This window comes from Gallinula chloropus, assembly GCF_964237585.1.
Source record: "Gallinula chloropus genome assembly, chromosome: 4".
NCBI classification, from domain to species: Eukaryota; Metazoa; Chordata; class Aves; order Gruiformes; family Rallidae; genus Gallinula; species Gallinula chloropus.
Window position 1 is genome coordinate 76,894,679 of NC_140088.1, and position 20,606 is coordinate 76,915,284.

Consider the following 20,606-nt stretch of genomic DNA (forward strand, 5'->3'; position numbering starts at 1 on the left):
ACTTATAAAACTGTAGTAAAAAGAATTAAAAAAAAAAAAAAGAGGGCTAGAGTTCCACATCTGAAATAATGGCAGACTCAGTTCACCAGCTATCCAGGTTGGTGACCTCCTTTCTCAATACACTTTGAGAAACTGGAAGGAGACCTCACTGTACTTATTTTCATTGTGAAGTGATCCTGTAAATAGATGTCAGGAAAGTAAAAATGTTCTGCAGAGGTTTGATGGTTGGTTGCATTCTTTTCTTTGAGAACACATACAAAAGTTGATGAGAAAACTCCTCAAACTCTTAACCTACCCTGTGCTTAAGATTCACAGTATTTTTATTTTATTGCAAGTCTAATTTATTTTTAAACACACTAAGGATAGAGAGAAGGATAAAAGAATAAACTGAGGGAAAAAGCTGTACAAAGTAAGCACTGTGAGACAATCTAACAAGCTTTACCTCTGCCGTCAGAATGGTTCCAAAGAATGTTTATGAATACTGCGATAAGTGCTTTATATATATAAATATAAAGATATATATATGTAATCTATATATAATCTATTTAATTACAACATAGGAAGCAGCACCATACCTTCTGTCCCTTTGCTGTTCACTATGGCCAGAGGTCCGAGAAGCTATTGAAAGAAAAAAGTTTTGAAGAGGTTAAATTCCACTGCCACAGCAACAAGGTGAGGATGACAGCAGAGCCATTACCAATCTGTTATCAATGAAATGGAGAACATGCAGCATCTGATCATAAATTCCACATTTTAAAAGAGGCCAAGTTTTAAAAAAATTATTTGTATTAAATATAAGAAGTTTTTAAAAGGTTTATGGTGCAGTTTAGTATCAGTTTAAGTCACTCTATGTCCAGGTTATCACCAGGATAGATGGTCCTGCCTCCTTTCTTCTTCTTCGCCACATGTTCCTTCATTCTGCCTTATGGTGACCCTAGAGCTGAAATTTCTTTTTCTTTAGTTAAAACAATTCATTAATAAAACAAAAGGAAATGTTAAACATGCCTGGCTTTGCTTTTGATGGCTCATTCCTGAGATGTGCTCTTTAATCTTTTTTTAATGTCTCTTTCTGATTGTTTTAGAGAAGGGAAAAGTTCTAAGGCACAAAATACAAGAAGCTTATTCACCTTCCTCTATGTAAGAAAGAAAAAATTAAATGTTCCCAGATAGAAACTTCCTAAATTTAATCACTTGTGGATTAAGAGTAAGCAACATTTCTTCTTTCTTTTTTCCCAGACCATGTTTTAAGTTACATAAATGAACCCTGATCTCTTAAGTTTTCTATTGTTTCCCTATTTATGTTCAAATAATTTTTTCAATGGCCACATTACATTTTCATTTTGATTTCTTTAGAGAGAAAAGGAAATTATCCAAGGGACAAATTTTTGCATAGCAAGTGCAATTTAGGAAGTGGTAGAATGTTATTGTAGAAAAGCTGACAATTTTGCTGTTCCTGTGACATCCCAGAATCATTCACTCAAATTGGCAAAACATACTTGATTTAGGAGTCGCATAGTGTTGTGTCAGACATACCTCTTCCAATGGGCATTTTTGATGTGCACTATTTATGAGTGCTAGAGGAAAAAAAGAAGGGGTTACAGAAGAGGAAGGGGAGGTGAAGGAGAACAGACCAAAGCTTCGGTATGCCAGAAACCCTGATCAAATGGGTTAGTCACGCAAGGATAGTGCACATGGCAGTGTTGTAAGAGAACAACTGTAATGTCTGTTCACAATATAGGGTCTTAAAAAACTAAAATAAAGGCAGGTTTTATTTCTAGTCTCATGCTGATTTTAACAATGGCTGTTTAGAAGTTTCCCTTGCAATAAATTAACTGTGAAGAATACAACTGAATAGGGAAATGTCCACTATATTGTGCAACAAAGAACCACTGTAAGAATGAGAAGAGGGAAGTCAAATCTCTTTGAATGCTTTATTTAGTTTAGAATGATAGTTTATTTGGGTCTGTCCATTTTTTCTTTCCAAAAATAACAGGTTACTCTGAGGAGTTGATACAGATGCAAAGAAGCTGGGTTCCCATAATTTATACTCCCACCTACCAATGAGGTTTGACCAGGCACATTGATCCTGATAAGAGACACAGCTTAAAATTTGACTGCACATCTCTTACGTTCTGTAAAGACTGTTTGGCTAAAGTAAGTAAATAAAAATCCCCTACACCTCACCTTCACTTTCTTCTTCAGAGATGTTATCACAGCATTGATCCAATGAACACATTAAAGAAAAAAAACAAACAAGCAACCTCAAACTGACCCAAACCAGCCGCTCCCAAGATTAGTTTTGCTGAGAGGATGGAAGCAAATGTTCATTTGGTAAAATATATTCAGTACAACTGCTTGGGATATAGCAAAATTACAATGAGGGCATTAAAAATAAAAGCCAATTAATGAGGAATGTAAAACTGAATTGACTGAAAATTTCTTTCATTCTGTCTTCATTTCTAGGTAAGTTCTACATGCCGATTTCTGCTGTGAGGCTCTAAATGTACTACTATTTAACAAAGTTATTAAATAAGAAAAACCTAAAAAAAAATCTGAAGCTCTCTTAATATAGGCAAAAAACCACCTCTGGTGAGGCATCTGTGTAATCCATTGAACTCCAAGTTTCAATTAAACAAACACTTAGAAAAAACACATTTAAAATATGTACATAAAAATAACTTGACTAGTATATTCAAATATGTCTCTTCAAAAGGGCTGATATCTAAGCCATCATATATATTTTCAAAATGTGCTCATTCTGGGAAAAAAAAATCTCCCAGGCATTTATGGAATCAAGCTACTTCCACGTACATAAACACTTAATATAAACAATTTTTTAAAAGAACCTTAGCAAAGTATTCCCTCCTTCCGTCAACCACTACCCTCTTGTTGCTGTCACATTTTTGTTACAACCACACTTTTAGAATACCCTTAGCTTTGCAAGCTCTTAAATCCACAGTGGGAGCAGAGATGAAAGCTACTGTATCATCTGCTCTCACATATTCCTTGGAGTTGCACAAATGTTAGGGAAAATAAAATACAAACTTTCTAAATAATCCTTGCCTCCAGACTTGCAGAGCTTTTACTCCTTTAACATCTCAAAGGAATGACTTTAAATTAAAAAGTGTGTGAGAGAAGACACACACCTGATTTAACACCCCCCAAAAAAAAACAAACCCAAAAAACCCCCACCATGGCCACTTTTCTGGCCTTGTGGTCTACTGATCCTTTAAGTCCATTCTTCATTCCATTTGTGGATTGCCTTGAAAAAACATGCTATTAATTCTTCCCCCAGATTTCAAATTATGACAGCTTTAAGATTTAAAAAACCTTTCTTCCATCAGGGGACTCAGTGGAACTGTATTTCTGTGCTGGTTTACATACTGACAGCTGAAGATATTTGGCTTCTCAACTTTAACACTAACAAAACGCTCAGGATGAGAACTGTTGACATTTCCAGGAGCATATGCTTAGTGGTATTTAAGTAAAAGGTAGAAGAGTTTACCTTACAGTTAAAGAAGGGTTGGGAGAGTAAAACTGGAGTGCATCAAATCCCCACCTTTTCACCTTTTAATTTCACTAGTCTCAAGGGGAAAAAAAAAGCCAAAGCAACCCATAGCAATGTCACTATTTATTTCTGTTAGTGTAAATGAGGCATCTAAATGCATTTAACCTAGTATAATAGAATTTAGGCAAGTAAAGGATTAATAGAAATACTAATGGAGGACAGATCAGTTACAGATTCATTTTTAATACATATTTCTTACAAACACTATTTAGTGGGGTTTATAAAATTATTTTTGAATATGCAGTGGAAAAGGATACTCAGTTTGTCCTGTATACTTATGTTTAGAATGTTTTTCCTCTACTCTTTCTTCTCTGGGTCCTACTTTTCAAGTGCACTTAATATGCCACTTGTATTTGAAACACATACAGATTATGGGGCAGTGGGTATTTTAAGCTATGAGATCGAGATACCTGTACAAGTACAACCAACATTATACCTCAAAACCCACAAAACATGGTACTAGAGACAAGCAAGTGGCAACACAAGTCTGACATGCACTTTTGAGTCTTTGGAAGAGAGCTGGACTAGAATTTACAGTCTTCCAAGCAATCTTTTAAAGCAGTTTAAAAGCAGCTATAATGTTCTTTCAGGGATCTACTCAGCAAGACCATCCTCTTGTGAGCAATGTGTGCTTCCACAGTATAGACACTACATAATAATATTTGTATGTTTCCATTAGCAAATCTGTATGAAATACTGAACTGTTTTGTCATTGGAGAATGTTTTAAAAGCAAGTTTCATTTTGCATTAAAGATTGGAATTGTAGCCTCAAATAGGCCAAGCCTTCTGGGAAATCAATCTCCAAATTTGGCTGATAATTTTTATCTACTGTCCTTTCCAGCAGCTGTGAGTAAACACGACCCTCGCAATTAACCATTTTCATTGCTTCTAATTAACTATTATTAATAGGTTTTAAAGTAATATTACTTTCCACAACAACGATGTGTGCTTATATTGAAAAATACAGCTTCTTTCAATAATTCTCCAACACAGGGGTAGACATTTCTACCATAAATCCTGTGAAATATGTACACTTTTAGACTGAGAAGTGATTCTTCTCACTGTAGAGCTGCCTACAAGTAAAGGTTATTCATTATAATATCTCAGAGATAGCCTCAAGAGCGGGCAATTGCTTGCCTACAAAGTACTAAATCAGAAGAGCTGATAGAATGGCCCCAAGTAAGAGGCCATGCTTGTGGTCTCTGCAACACACCACCAAAGGTGTTACAAGGCTGTGGAGACCCTTCTTCTGGGAAGACTGAAATGTTCATGTAATCCTCAAGCCAAACCAGAAAAAAAAGTCTGAATTCATTCAAGATCTGATCAGGGTATTTATGAAGAAGTAGAGGTTCAAACTAAGTGGAAATTTTCAGGCATCTCTGAAGCAAGAGTTAAAGCTTTTCTCCTGAACTGATTCTTGGCACAAGGGGGAGGTCTTGCTCCTTTTCTAGTTCTGTTTCCAGGCATCTCAGGGAAATGTTAGGTTGTCTGATGATAGAGCTGGGCTGATTTAATGCTTGAATACAGCTAAAAGAGATGGTGATGCCCCATTCTCCTTCTAGACGTGGACTTTTGTCTCCTCTTGAATGAACACGAGTATTTGTATGACCCCACTGTAAGTGAGTTCAGAGTGTTAAATAAAAATATAAGTACTTTCTGTACAGCTTTTGTCCTGAACCTGCTCCCCTTGGGCTCAGACCACCAGCAGCACTTGGGAAGGCATGTGCCACACCCAACTGTGGCCTCCCATTCCTGCCTCTGCTTCCCCTCTGCAGTTTTCCTTTGCGCAGCCTCAGCGAGGGAACTGATTAGAAATCACCTGGGGGGTGTCAGGGATTCCTCTTCCTACCTCTTGGTGAGGTCAAACGCCCTCATCACAGTTCTGGGCACAACAGGGGCCAGCATTGCTGCTGAAGAAAATCTGCGTAACTACACACTTAGAGCAAGCCTGCAGTTTCACTCAAATTTGACAGTAATGATTTATGAAGGCACTTCACTCCTTCCCACACCTTTTCCTCGGGCTGTTACGTTCCTGCCTCTGCACCATTCCCTGCATTATGCCAGCCCAAATGTTTGTGCAGATGGGGAGAGAATGAGGTAACGGAATTGATCTGGTTGGGAGAAAGTGGGAGCCAAAAGAACCTAGGAAGCCCCCAAGCAAAACAAAATAAAAATGAAAAACAAACAACACTCACTGCCAAAAATGGCTGCAAAACTGCCAAATGGGAAGCCACAGCCTCAGAGTGCATACAAGCTGTTACACATCCTTCATTCACTCACATATTTGCTTAGGACAGAATGAGAATGGAACAAGCTTGCAGGTTCTTCCAACATTTTAGGGCAGGAGACTTGCTTCTGTAGCCTGCTAACACCACTTTGCTCTTGAAGAGCGGAGAAGAGAATGAAAACATCGTTCCCCTTTGCTTTATACTTTCTTTGGCATTCTTGCACATGTTGCTGTCTCTGGCGTCAATGGAAATAGTTTCACTCATTTCAGTGGGAGCTGGATTTAGTGGTGTGTCCTGGCCTGAGACCATTGTTTAAAATACAGGGGTAACTTTTGACAGGTTAAGGTTAAACAATTACTACTGAGGACATCTCATCTTCACACGCTTACTTTCTTCAAGCATGCTGGACACAGTTTTCTGAAGTCTACTGAGCTGTCAAACAATTGAAATGACACTGTCTTTCTATGCAGAGTTATAGTCAGGGTGGCTGAAAGGAAAGATGAGTTACTGGGGCTTAGGCTGCCTGAATCAATTTTTAACTCTACCAAAGAAGGCTCTCTGTGATCTGGCCCTCTCTTATTTCCCATTTCCTAAATATGGCAGCAACAGCACAGATAAAGTGCTGCATTTTAACTACAGCATCATGTAGACTTGCTCTGATAAAAGCTTTCATGATCCCCTTTGACTGTCTCTAAGCCAGTCCGTACTAATGAACACCTCACTAATAGGTCCAGGAGAAACAAATCAGTATTACATATGGTAATTTTGTTCTCCCCATAGAAGAATCCTGAGGCTTGTTCCATTAATATGTAATTGAAAGAATGGACAGAAAGGAAATGAAAATGAAAAGCTGAAGAAAGAAACAGCATAAAATAGTTTGGAAGATGCACCTAAAGAAATTCTCTGCCTGGAAATATCATGAACAGGGAAAGGGAAAGAGGAGTTAAACAATTAAATCAGGGAAGAAAAGTCAAAACTCTTCTTTAAGATTTATAAACAATTTTTTTGTTTTACAAAATGAACTCAATACATGAGTCTAATCCTGACTCCAGTATAGCCAATGAGCAGTTGCTGCAGATTTCCACTAAAATAGAACAATCTTCTGTTTTGTCAAGTGAACTAAAAATTGTGTGTGTCTAACCCAAGTTCTTCGGAGATGGATCACCTCTGTGCATAAAGGCATTAGTAAGAAAATATCAGTAACTGGCAAGAAGGAACAGCCTGACAGCAAAGCAAAAATATTGTCTAATGTGAAGCAAAAGAGTGAGAAAGAACAGCCCCCCCAAAAGCCGTGTAGCTACTTTGTTTTCACATATGATCAGTTACTAAAAACAAAGATGTAGCAATCTTACAATATTACGATTCTCAAAAAACAGGAAAAGTCAACTTACATCTCTTGATCGCTGCTCTTATGGATGACAAGGGTCCTTGGCTTAATGAAGAAAAAAATGAATTATTACAATGTGGTTAATGTCTCAAAGAAAAAAAAAAAAAGTACCATCATGCAGAATACTGTAAAGGGCATTTCCCAGCTAGGTTGTTAAACCACACCCAGCCCCTTCTAATGAAATCCAGGTTACAGCTTAGCTGCAAAACTCTGCGAAGATAGAAAGCCAATTTTTAGAATATTTTTTCTCTCGATTCTGTGTTGAAGTTCACATTCCATCTCATCTGACAGGAAAATTTGGAGAATAGTCCATGTGGGCGTGCATCCTCTCAGATTATAAGCGTTTAATGACTTAACTTTCTCATAAATAAATCTTACACAGCTGAGGAAAAACCTACAATGCCTTTGCTAAATATTTTTAACAAATGCTTAACAAATTATCTTCCCTTTCAGTTGAGATTGCATTTTCCAGTAATAACTTAGTGGGTGGGGTGAGGCAGGAAGACATGATGACCAAATATTTGTTGATACACAAGGACAGAAAAATGTTTCCTTTTGCCAAGTCATCTGTTGCCTTGGGAAGACTAAGGTTTCTGATGCTTCTCCTCTGAAGGTCTTATTTAACAGCTATAGCAGTTCTTACTGTTTTTGCAAATAAAATCAAAACTAGTTTGGGATTATAATTTTCAAAAAGTGTTGGTAACTTGAAAAACATGGTATTAATAACCTACCACTTGTGCAAAGCTACAAAGGAGATTAAAAAATGAACACCACAAAACAACACACAACTATTTCAGAAAAAGACTTTTTGGGGTTTTTTTGTTTGTGGGGTTTTTTTAACAGAACAGACAAAGAATACTTCTTGGTAAGAAGCCCCTGGAAGTGCTGAATAGTCTTTTTACAGGTTGAAAATAGAGTATATCTGATTCAAATTAATACGATATCCTAATTACAGCAGAAATGTATACTAATGCAGCCTTTTCCAGAAACCTTCCACCACAGCTTTCATCAGCAGTGTAACGGCAGGAATGTCAGCACAGGGAAGGCATTAGCATCTTAACACTGCTCTCACTCTGCCCAAAGCAGGCGTGCAGCACGCAAACCCTGTCAGGGCTCACTTCAGCTCGGTGTGGGCTTCCACTGCCATTGCTGATGGCTGCAGCTACTGCAGTGAGACAAAGAATAGGGGGATTTGAAGGAGAAAAGAAAGGACAGTCAAAAAGAACATGGATGAAAAATGTCCTCCCTCTACAGCCATTCTGAAAACTAATTAAGACTAGAAATGAATGTTGCTCTGACTTTCCTGAAATAGTTTGTCTAGTCTAGAATAAACAATGCCTATTTGTCTGGTTTCAGAACAGTTCAGATGTGGCTTGGCCCCTATCCACACAGCTAGCAAAGCTGCATTAGAAAACATTTCTGTCGGTCATATTTCATTGTGCATTCTCAGCAGAAAAGGATTCTGATTTTCCTTCAAAACGCCCCATCATAATACACCCTGTAAGAAACACTTTTAGTTGTATGTTCCTTCCAGCTGTACCCCAGACTCCTTTTTTCATTCCTTGTAACTCAAGTCTCTTTCTTTTGGATGCTCATTTTCAAAGCTTTATTCTTCTGCTTTCATTGCTGTGAATGACTACAATCTTTAGGGTTTTATTTTAATCATATTTAGTATTGGACAGGAAGGAGAATGAAGTCTGGTAGCACGAATCTGAAATCTTCTGGATTAGCCAAAACTTTCTATACTCCAAATTCAAGATGTAGCTAAGTTTTATAGCAGGAAATTAGGAAATCTTTAAAGTATGCATATTCAAGTATCAGTAACAACCAAAAAGAACAAGTTAAGTTCTTCTGTGGCAAGAGCACTTTGACCCATTGCAATTTGCCTAGGAACCCGATGAGCACTTTCAGATAAGAGCAGATTTTTTGGCTAGTAATCATAGAAGTGATCATGTGAGGAAAAGTTCAAGTTTTCCATGCAAAGTGAAGATGAAAAAGGTATAGAAAAGATTTTGCAAACAAAGTGCAAAGAAAAAAGAAGCAAAACCTTTTGAGAAACCAATCTAGTGAAGTTGAAGTATGGATATATTAAGAGCAAGGCAGTTCAGGTATGCACCTATGCGTGTAATTTAGAACCCAGGACAACACAGTTCTGTTAGAAAATTTATGAGCTCACAGGCAAAACAAGCTGTTTTACAGATAGCTTTTCTTTTCCACTTACCATTAACAGGTCACCCATCAACAACCTTTTGGCAAAGAAATACAATTCCTACCCCCTGGAGAGTCTGCTTCTCATTTCGGTTAGAATTATTTAAACCCTTTAGAAACATGGAAATGAGAGTGGATGTAGAATTTTTTTTTCCTATGAAGTCCTGTAAAGGAACTGCAAATTCCATAACTTTGTTACACACTAAGCCCCAGTGATTTAAATAATATGCTGTTCTTGGGGCAGATAGAAATTTTGCCCATACCTTATGCTGAGCTAACCCCTCCCTGTTCCACAGACAGTAATTTCTGGTATCTCGCCCTGTCTTACAAAGAAAGAAGTGATAAGGCTACCAATACCATCCTCTGCTCCACAGTTAATGACACATTTTTTCTTAAGCTATCCAAATAACAAATGTAACCAAATCCAGTTTAATACTCCTATTTGATGAGGTAGGATCTGCAGCAATTATTCTACTGTATGGAGTCCCTGCCTCTTTCCCGCCTTGTTCTCCTGTCCATAAGGCACAGCCATGAACCAGAGCACACACAAAATCCCCACAAATGCACAGGTCAACGAAAGACGAAGAGGGAAGAAGTTAAATCCACATGAGATCTCTGATTCTGGTTCCACTGAGACTTCCCGGACAGTTATATCAGAACACCTGAGGGGGCAGCATGACAATAACTAGCCCCTGGGGCTGGGGGACAGCAGCTCCTGTGTCATCCTGCAATGTATGTAAGCAAAGTCCAGACTCGGGCTGCTGGAAGAAAACAGTGCAGACAACAGGAAGTTTCAAAGCATTGAAGACTCTGATAAACATTAGCTCCAACACCACCACAGCTACACCTAATACAGAAGAAGTAAAGATGAAAACTATTCATCCATCCCTGATATGATTTGGCATGCAGGACTGGACAACCTGAGCAATTCCTCTGACATACATGCACATTTATCCTAGACCTCCCTCATTAGTAATCTAAAGCTCAAACTTTGTTTAATTTCTAGCTGTGGCAGCAGTTTTGTTGAGCTTTACCTAACTGCCCCTCAAAAGAGGAAACTAACCCACCTCTGTCAGGCCCTCTCCCCACCCAAACAAACCCACTCAACAGGCTCAGAGGGGATTTGTAGGCTCCTCTACCTGCTATGCTGAAAGCGGTTGGGACTTTAAGTCAACAGTAATATGAAAAGGGTCCCATGGGTCACCATTTCTGAAAGATAAAGAACCTGGAGTGGTGTGTTTGAAGTTGTTCAACACCTACTTGCTCTTCCTGGCAGGCTTTATTTCCAGTTTCAAGGACAAGATTTCTAAATATAAGCACTTGGAAAGCATGTTTTGTATTGGGGAAATAAAATTGCCATAAACTAGACTGGGCAAAGAGCTGTAAACTGCTTAGTGGGGTAAGTGCACTCACTGTGTACGATGACTTACACGGCCTCTCCCTCAACAGGGCCTCTGCTCTGACACTCCTACTTGCACTAAGCTGTGTCTCCCTTTGAACTTCAGTGTAGCTGCAGTGTTTCTCAAAGGCCCACTCCTGCAGCGTGACTCCTGACTCAACACAGCAATTGTGTGAGTGCCACCTGAACAGTCCCACACAGCAGACAAGTGGAGGTGCTGTTCAAGTGGAATAAAGCTCAGATCACACAGGCATCTCTGAGCAAGCAGGAAAGGATTTTTGGGTGCTTGGAGCAGGATAACACTTAACTCACACATTACCCAAGCAAAGAGACCAGGAGGTTTTTGGGTTACTTTTTCACCCTCATGTCTTCTAGCTGTTTCATGAGCAGCTGTGGTTCCAGCCAAGGGCACCTCATGGACACATTGCCAACAGCTGGCAGATGAGTGCTGGGCTCTACCTGCCTCTGGAGAGCACAGCTAGCACTGGCTTTTGATTGTTCCCTCCTACCTGTGAGCATCCCCGTAGCTGCTTAGGGGGGTCTACCAGGCTATCTACATTATCCTGTCCTAAAGATTATGGTACTGATTGGGATAAAAAAAGATATCCCAAGCTACAGCCCTGTTTCAGCATCTCTCCTTCATCCACTTCTACCAGTCCTCTATTGGCTTGTATAAGAGTCTCAGCAGGAATCGATCAATTTTCCACAATACCTGCTCCCTTTATTAGAATCAGAACCTTTGGTTTCTTTATCTAAACTAGCAAAATTAACATAATAATGAACATTCTACAGGAAAACGGGTTGCACTTCTTTCACACATCAATCTAGACATACACAAGGATGGTAGGGGGAAAAAAAGACTCAAAAAGAATGATCACTCTTTCTAAAAAAAAAAAAAAAGAATAAAAAAAAGACTATACCAAAGCATCTGCTGCAAAGTCTCCAGATTTATCCTTCACATCACGCTATACAAAGCTTTTCTCAAAGTACTAATCCTCAGGATTACACACCTGTGTAAAAGTCTATAACATATTTTAAATTGTGATGGTTATTGACCCTGTTTTACACACATTCTAGAACACATGAGTAAAAACAGTTGAAATGTCGCTATTTTTAATGTCTTGTGACTTCCTGTAATGTGAACCAAGAATTTTTAAATAGCTGATGTTGAAATTACTGTGAGGCAAAACACTAGTTTAATAAAAGGCACCATATATTCCTCTCAGCTACTTTAGAAATCATGCTATCTTTGCAACAGCCAGTGTACTACAGTATAACATTTTAAAAGTATTTTAAAAACTTATTAGAAGACATTATTTCCCCATTAGCTCAAGAGAAGCAGAGACTACGCAGCCAGTAGTCCTACCTTGCCCATGCTCACCATTCCCGCCAGCTCTTGTGCTGCTGCTGAGTTGGTCACAAGTCTGCTGGATGAGCCATGGGATTTGCAAACAATCTCATCCCAAACATCCCGGTTAGTTTTCAGCCTGACAGGCCAACTGCTCCAGCTGGCTGCAGAGCACACAAGCACCAGGATGACACTAGAGAAGCAGTGGAAGCGGACAACTGGGGAAGCCAGAAGCTGTCCTTGGGGCAAGCAGCTCAACTTCTACTCAAAAAAACAAACCTGATGTCTATGAGTCTGCAGCTAATCCAACAGCAAATCACCAAATGCTGACTATGCCTTGGGTCAGCTGTCCTTCTCACCCTTCAGAATCAGTTGATCTACTCTTTTTTTTTCCCCCTGTTGGTGCTGGTCATCCAGACTGTCTCACTGGTTGATCAGACAAGCACCAGAATACAGCAGCTGGCAGCAGTCTGGCACCACAGTGGTATCTCTGTAAAATGAAGATGCACTTACTTTCACATTTGCTGCTAAATCATGGGGTAATGTCATGGCCCTGCGGGTACAGAAGGCTAATAAAGATCCAGTCACCTAAGAAATCACATGCTCAACTACAGATCTGGTCACCTGGGAAATGAGACTCACCCCAGTACAGCTTTAATTCTCTCTTGGGTCCAGCCCCAAAAGCAAGTAATCCTGAATCAGTAATTAAGTCCGGTGACAATTCAATCCCCATCACTATTCTGAGGATGTCTCCTTCTGCACTACTTAATGAATCCACAACTGTGAATTCCCACTGTCTGGACAAGCAAGGATGCAGTTAAGAACCAGCTAAAATCCAGCTGCTCAGCTAATTAAAACAGCTCACGTTGATCAGCATAGGGAAACCCTTTCAGGAATTGCTCCCTAGCTGTTTCTTTAACCACTTATTACATATTCATGTGCTTGTCACTGTCATATTCAGGCATCATATTTTAGCAACTGAACCTTCAATTTTAAGGCAGAACACAGGCAGGAAGTCAAAGCAGATCATGGCAGCAGATGATAACATTTCACATACCAATTCTCACAGCAAACTAAAGTCATGAGGTTGCAACAGCATCCCCACTTAATGATGTGATGTCCAGCTTGAAGCTGAAACACCTCCCAGATTTTTCTGAATCTGAGTCACCCAGCTTGTGAGTAGCCTGAATTAACTCTTTCCTGATCCAGAGCTACAACTATGCTGGATAGATTTCCTCTAGCATTTTCTTTCAGACAATAACCTGAGTTGGACTGTACCTTGTCCCTCTAGATGACTATACGAACATGCTCACTCCAGAAAAGCATAATTCAAGTTATTCTTAGTCTAGGTGTACATTTACTGCTTCCAGTTCCCAATAAAATGTACATTACAAGAATGTCAGGCTATACTTACTGAAGTGTTCGGCCCTCCTGTAACAGCTAAGATTTTCCTCTGTGCCATCTATCAACATATCTTCACTCACTGTTGTGATAAGCCTGCTATTAGGTTTTGATTAAAATTAATAAATACTGTTTATGCTTTGATGGCAATTTAACCTTGGTAGTAAATATTTCTAGCAGTAGAAACCACTTTAATTTTAATAATAACATAATATCAGTGTAGCACTGTACGTGTAAATACAAGTATCACAGAACTGCCACAGTGATAGCGACAGGATATTTGGGGCAAGCCAGCAATAAACTCAGACACAACAGTAAGGGTCCAAAAACTGAAGGGAAGAAACAGGTCTTTCAGATAAAATAACCTGGCTGTAAACTGCATGACAGATGAATAAAATTTGGTTTAATCATGAAGAACAAGCAGGACAAAGGCATAAAGAAATCCTGTTGATCTGGACCCACATGATTCAAGACACCTTTACAGGGCTTTAACTATCATAAAGTATCGATACTAGATTTTCTTCAAACAGTCTGTGTACTTCATAGAACATCTATGTAGAGTGTTAATGTTATGTTTACAGTTTTGTTAAGGGGGAGAGTGATATGTGAATGTCATTATATGATTAGGAGCATCAACAGCGCTTACTAACAAAACATGTAGCTTCACAACACTATCTCTAATCCCTACTAAACTAGTTACATGATCAGCAAAGAGCAAAGAAGCGGATGGGGAAGGAGGAGGGAGAGCAGCCCTTAGGAGAAGGACTTGCGGGTGTTGGTGGATGATAAGGTCAACGTGTCCTGGCAATGTGCAACTTGCAGCCCAGAAAGCCAACCATATGACTGGCTGCATTAAAAGAAGTGTGGCCAGCAGTCAAGGGAGGTGATTCTCCTCCCTCTACTCTGCTCTCCTGAGACTCTATGTGGAATACAGCACTCTGGTCTGGGTCCCCCCATATAAGGACATGGAGCTGCTAGAGGGCCAAGAAGAAACCAAGGGGCTGAAGCACCTCTCCTATGAGGACAGCCTGAGAGAGTTGGGCTTGTTCACCCTAGAGAAGGCTCTGGGGAGCCTTCCAGTACCTGAAGGGGACCTACAAGAAAGCTGAAGAGGGACTACTTATCAGGGAATGTAGTGATAGGACAAGGGGCAATGGGTTTAAACTAAGAGGGGGGCAGATTTAGATTAGATACTGAGAAGAAAGTCTTTACTCTTAGAGTTGTGAGACACTGGCACAGGCAGCCCAGAGAAGCTGTAGCTGCCCCCTCCCTGGCAGTGTTCAAGGCCAGGTTGAATGGGGCTTTGGGCAACCTGGCCTAGTGTCCCTAGGCCCATTTGCTTCAACTATTGAGCATCCTTTGAGGTGGAAATTTGTGCATGTATGAGGAAGGAGTTCCTAGGGAATCCTGAGGCATTTTAAGGCCTCCAGCAGATGGATAATTGAGTCTCACTTCCAAGGGAGAGTACCAAAGAGCTTCTATGTTAGCAGTTAAGACAGTATCTGGATCCTGACAAGTCAGAGATCACCAGCACATGACTCTAGTTCTGTAATATAAAAGCCAACCATTTGAGAAGCACCCAAAACATACATTTCAACCACAGATACAGAAGTGGGATTACAATAGGTGTTTGATACTGGTGTGACCTCATTGCCAAAAAGTCAGCTGAGCATATTTGAGAATTTCAAAGTACAACGGCCAATGCTAAATTCTTTGACAAGTCCCATCCCATTGGATTTTCACACCCATTTGGCCTAATTCAACTTTTTCCTGGGCTGTCCAAGTCAAACAAGTAGCATAGATGTGTTGGAGCTTAAGTTTTATCTGAGTGAAGAAACAAAAGAAATTTCCTTATTGTTTCAGTTACAGATGTTTTAGTTACAGACATTTGTTGTGCATGGACAGCCTATAAAATAGATGTATTAATAAATGTGCATCAAATATAATGAAGTCTTAACACTTAAAAACAAGAAAGAAAAATACTTTCTACACTATACATGCCAACCCACAGCCAAAAAACATGTGTAAGAATATTACAAGGTATCCATATAAAAAGACATACTGGCTTCAAACTGACAATTTAAAATTCTAAATAAACCAAATCATTTAACAAGCAGCATGCTAAAGCCTCACAAAAGTAAAACTATCTTCATGTGCAATCGCATCTTGTTCCAATGGACTGCTGACTCACCCAGTTACACCCTACAGTATATAAGGTCCATGAACTTGTAACGCTGGCCTTTAAAGAATGCACAGTGCACAGAAATGGTAAAATAAAATCTCAGAACCACACCCTTCACCAGACCTGTCTTTCCAGCAAGTACCCTGTGTGCAGCTCAGTCAGAGAAACGGCATGTTTGTTTATACGCTCTTCCTTTGCTCTTCCTTCAAAAACACTGAAAGGCTTCTTTTTCTTCTGTGCCACAGATACTGACAGCCTTTGATTATGAAATACAGAAAATGATTCCTCAGAAACTCACACTACATAACAACAAAACATACATACATCTCTAGGTCTACAATGTTTACCTCTGAGTTTAAATATGACTTTAAACTGCAGTCATTTTTATTTATTCAGAAAGTTCCAGCAGCTCTTGAGATTCAGTTGAACCATTCCCAAATGATACTCAGCAAAGACTATTTTTCAAGTCCTGTAATTCTGATTCTACGAGGATGTAGGTAAGGTACAGCACATAGGTAACTAATATCTTTTTTATTAGTCCAATTTGGGGAAAAACAGCCAAGATTTTACATATGCAAAATCTCTTCTATGGGTGAAACAGCATCAACCATCACAGCCAGATTTTTTAAAATCACATCTACACCTCCAAAACCTGCATCTACACCAAACACACTGCAAACTCTGATCGGTGAGCACAGCAGTGAATTTGTTGTAAGAGCACTCAAAATACATACCTCAACAACTGAGAGAAGGGATTTGCCCACTGAGGACACTTCTCCGGTGAAATAGATCTCATCTTGGAGCAAGTCACCATGCAAATGGACTACAAGACAAGAACAACTTCCTCCACCCTCAATCATATACCCTGGCTGTCTTACGACATCATGGACCTCAAATTATATGGCAAATCAGTAAATATTGCAGCTTCTAATGGATGATTATAGCTTGGAAGAAATAATCACTATCATCACCTTTCCCCCCTCAACTAAATTTAGCTTCAGAAACAAACACCTCGTAGAACAGATCAACCTTTCTGGAGCAAGAGTCATAAGAAATGCCTTGCCAAAACAGCATGGCCACAGCAATCAATGCCCCTCCCTAGCCTGTATGTAAGAATCCCCCAATCACAGCTCTTTCATACGCTCCTCCATACTCTTCAATCAATGCACCATATGCCCTCAGACGAATTAGGCAGAGGAAAAGAAGAGCCAGAAAGTATCCGGTTCAGCGTTCCTGAACAGCTGAAAGAACAGAAGGAACAGGGTTACCCTTTCCTCTTACCAGTCACTTCATCTCTGACCTCTTACCCTTGATCCCGAAACTTTACAATAACAGGATTAGGAAAAAAAAAAGTGGTTTTTTTTTAAATCTTCAGCGCAGCTTAAAGGCTCTGGATTCAGAAGACGTAACAGGTGTTTTCTCTAACCTGCAGTCTCAGTGTTGCCCTTAACTTCGCAGTGTGTAAAGTCTTCCAACAACCTTATCCCCTTCTCCACTTGGGACTCCAAAAGTAATACTGACCTTTTCCTTCAGACTGCCTAATTGATTAACACGATCTACTTAAACCTAGAACAACGGCATTTTAACTTTAGCAAGAAGCAGCAAAGCTATAGGGAAAGGAAGCTCAGTCTGTTATACCACAGAACATAGAAAGCACTCTATAAAACTAGCAGACATCAAGTTCAAAAAAGTCAAGAGACTTTTCAGCATGAAATATGAGGTAAAGCTGCGGCACTGCTTGCCACAAAACACTGTGGGTGCTAAGAGTGTATACAAATTCAAAAAAACCTAAAGACGACCAATTGAGGGCTATTAAATACAAAGCACCACCTCTCTCAGAGGCCTCCAGACACACAAATTTGGATGCTGACAGAATGCATAGATATTTTCCAGTGCATACTTGTTTTATCCTTAAGCTTCTGATTAACATATAAGCAAAGACAGAGTAAAAATACTGGAATAGGTGGACTTTCAGTCCGTTCCCCAAAGAGCATTTTTACACCCTTAGTTGTCTTTAAGGATGGAAAGAGGTTGTCTGTCTGAAGCTTCACCATTTTTTCCAGTTACTTCAGTTGTTCTAATAGGAAAAATCTTAAGATAAAAGGATAAATCTTAGGTTGTTTATTTTTTTAAGACATATGAAAATCCTGGGTTTTTTAATGTGAAAATAATCTTGACTGTTTCTATTTCACACCCTCCAAGAGAATTAATGATTTTGTTTTATATCACCATTCAAGTACATCTGTATTAATCCAAGCAGCAAAATAGTTGTTTATCAGCTGCAGCAGCGCAGTTACTGCACGAAGCAGCACGTTTTGTCAATTCAAATACTAACAGACTTCATTTAAAAAACCTACAAAAGACACTATGGGAACAGTAATTAAATGAAATAGAGAGAACTGTGTGAGATCTGTCCTAGATGGAAAAAAAAATGCTGTCATTAACAGAAAGCATTGGTAGTCTGTTCACACTGTAAAATGTTCATTTAACGCAATACATTTCCTTGTCAACAGCCTCAGAAGGAAGAAGACAGCTCAGGTAGTAATGCAAACAATCTTATATCCAAACCAGTAACATGTAGTAAGAAAGCCTCTCCTGCAGCTGTCATTCCTATACCTGTCCCATCGTACTGTCCTCTGCCTTCTCAGCTGCCCAACCTTCACCCACCAGGAGTGCTTTTAGCTATTCATGGACCTAGTATTTTAGAGGAGCAGTGGAAACAAGGTAATAAAGTAACACGATGGGTTAAAAACAGCTGCCCAAAAAAAATTGTGTTCTTTGGAGAGGAGAAACTTCCTGAACTGGTCCAATCATCAAATGCTATCAGGGCTGTTTCAGCTAGTACTGTATTAATACTGGATGACAGTGTGTGAGGGGATGGGGAAGTCAAAGTCCAGACGACACAGAACAGAAGAATTGTACTAGTAAAATCAAAGCTATTTCTTTCCACTAAGCATTTATTCCAAGCAAAAATATTGCTTAATATGAGGTCACTGATGTACTTTTTTTGCTTGAAGTAGATATTTGTTGAAGATCAAAGCAGTAATTGTTTGTGGTTGGAACACTATGATTACGATTTGGACATTCTCTTTAATTAGAAGTCAACCTTTGCCTCAAACATGAAGAGATGGGAATGTCCACTATACACAGAACAGATGACAAACCTCTGGTAACAACTCTCCCAAGATTAACACGTGGCAACGCATACTTAATGGATACTTTCGACATTTAGGATCGTGTGGTGTAATTTCCATCCTCTGTAGCAAGGGACCTGCCCATGACCTCCACAGAAACAGGCAACACAACTTTTTGTGCTGCTGAGCTTTACTTCTCTTCCTGAAGCTGAGGTAGTTGGAATAAGATGCAAAAGCAGCTCATGCTTTTCTACACTGAGAGCTCAGTTGAGCCTGTGGTTTGTCACAAATCCTGTATGTAAACATTGCCTAAATTCAAATGGTGATAAATTGCACTGAGAAAAATACTGCTTTTGAAAAGATTCATTTTGTGGCAAAATCAGAAAAGCTGTGTCTCACAAACGACAAGATCAGAGCCTAAAGTACATCTGTGCAAACTGCACAGCAAGCATTAGACAGAAATACAGCAAGAAGGAAGAGACTATGAACATGACAAGCCTCACAAGGAATATTTCCCCACCATGATGTAGTGAAGATGCAACTGTAACATGCTTTGAAAGAGTACTTAATCAATCATTTCAATGATCAACCTGTCAAATCAGATGGTACTCGAAGTAACTAATTACCTATACTAGAATGATCTGCAGACAACAAAAAATATCTTAAAATGAAATTATAAAGTAGGTGAGCAGTACCAAAAAACAGACCAAAAAAGGGAAAAAAAAAAACAAAAGGAAGAAGTAAAACAATCTTTTCTGTCTGGTGCACAAGAGAGTAAGAGGCCATGGAAACCAACACAATATTACTGCAAACTGAGCTCTCCCACTCAAATTCCAGAGGTGAAGGAAAATGTAGATACAGACCTGATCCTAGATAGAAACCTACATGAATCTTTAGGGAAATAAAACAAAGCTCAAGCATCAGCTCTGACACTTAAAATATCAACAGAAATCTTCCAGAGAGTACAGAACTACTGCTGCTTCTGAGCTGGAAGATTACAACCTGCTGAGTCTGCCTCCTCAGCCCTGACACATGTCCCATAGGCTTCCCCTAGCAACTCCTTCTCCTGTTTTCTTTGAGACTATTGCAAATACCTTTGGAAATATTTCTTTTCCAGCCCTCTTTCCCATCCACCAGATTAATTTCATGTGCTATTCGTCATTGAAATGTCTTAAGGAAAAAAAAGAACGATCATAAAGAAGTAGAATTATATCCATGCTTGATTAATTTGGCCCATGTGTCCCTCATAAACAGAGATTTCCTGTTCTCCATGTAGCTTCCATCCATCTCAGAGCACAGTTAAAAGACAAAGCTGCATGGTGGCTTTAAAGAGAATTATTGTAATTTTATAGGGGAAAAGTGAAATCTTCTCAAAATTACCTTAAGAAGGAAAGCAGTGGCTAAAAAAAATGCAATGTGTAATTGTGTGCTTCCTGTAACCACCTCTTCTAGAACTAAGGTCTATTGTGGTTGTTTATGTCCCAGACAATTCTCTTCACGCACGAGAAGACTGGCTTTGTGCCTGGATGGTCCTCAATACCTTCTACAGGAGTGTCCTCCGAAAGGTGATCACAGAATCATAGAATGCGTAAGGTTGGAAAGGACCTTTAGAAGTCATCTAGTCCAACCCCCAAGTCAAACAGTGATGGGACAGTGACACTTGCTCAGATACACAAGTGCCCCAAAACAGAACTGAAATTCTTGCACTGTGAAGAAGGAGGGTGAACCTTTTCTTTTTTTTTTTATATTCC

General features: G+C 39.4%; 1 protein-coding gene across 1 annotated transcript in view; it reads right to left on the reverse strand.

Annotated features, from left to right (window-relative positions):
• Positions 1–20,606, reverse strand: part of SH3D19 (SH3 domain containing 19) — a 77,982-nt gene that overhangs the window by 31,727 nt on the left and 25,649 nt on the right. The window contains exons 3-4 of the mRNA XM_084262935.1: positions 7,188–7,228; positions 576–618 (exon numbers count right to left, since the gene is read on the reverse strand). Coding sequence (XP_084119061.1) covers positions 576–618; positions 7,188–7,228 — 84 coding nt within the window. The remainder of the gene's footprint in view (positions 1–575; positions 619–7,187; positions 7,229–20,606) is intronic.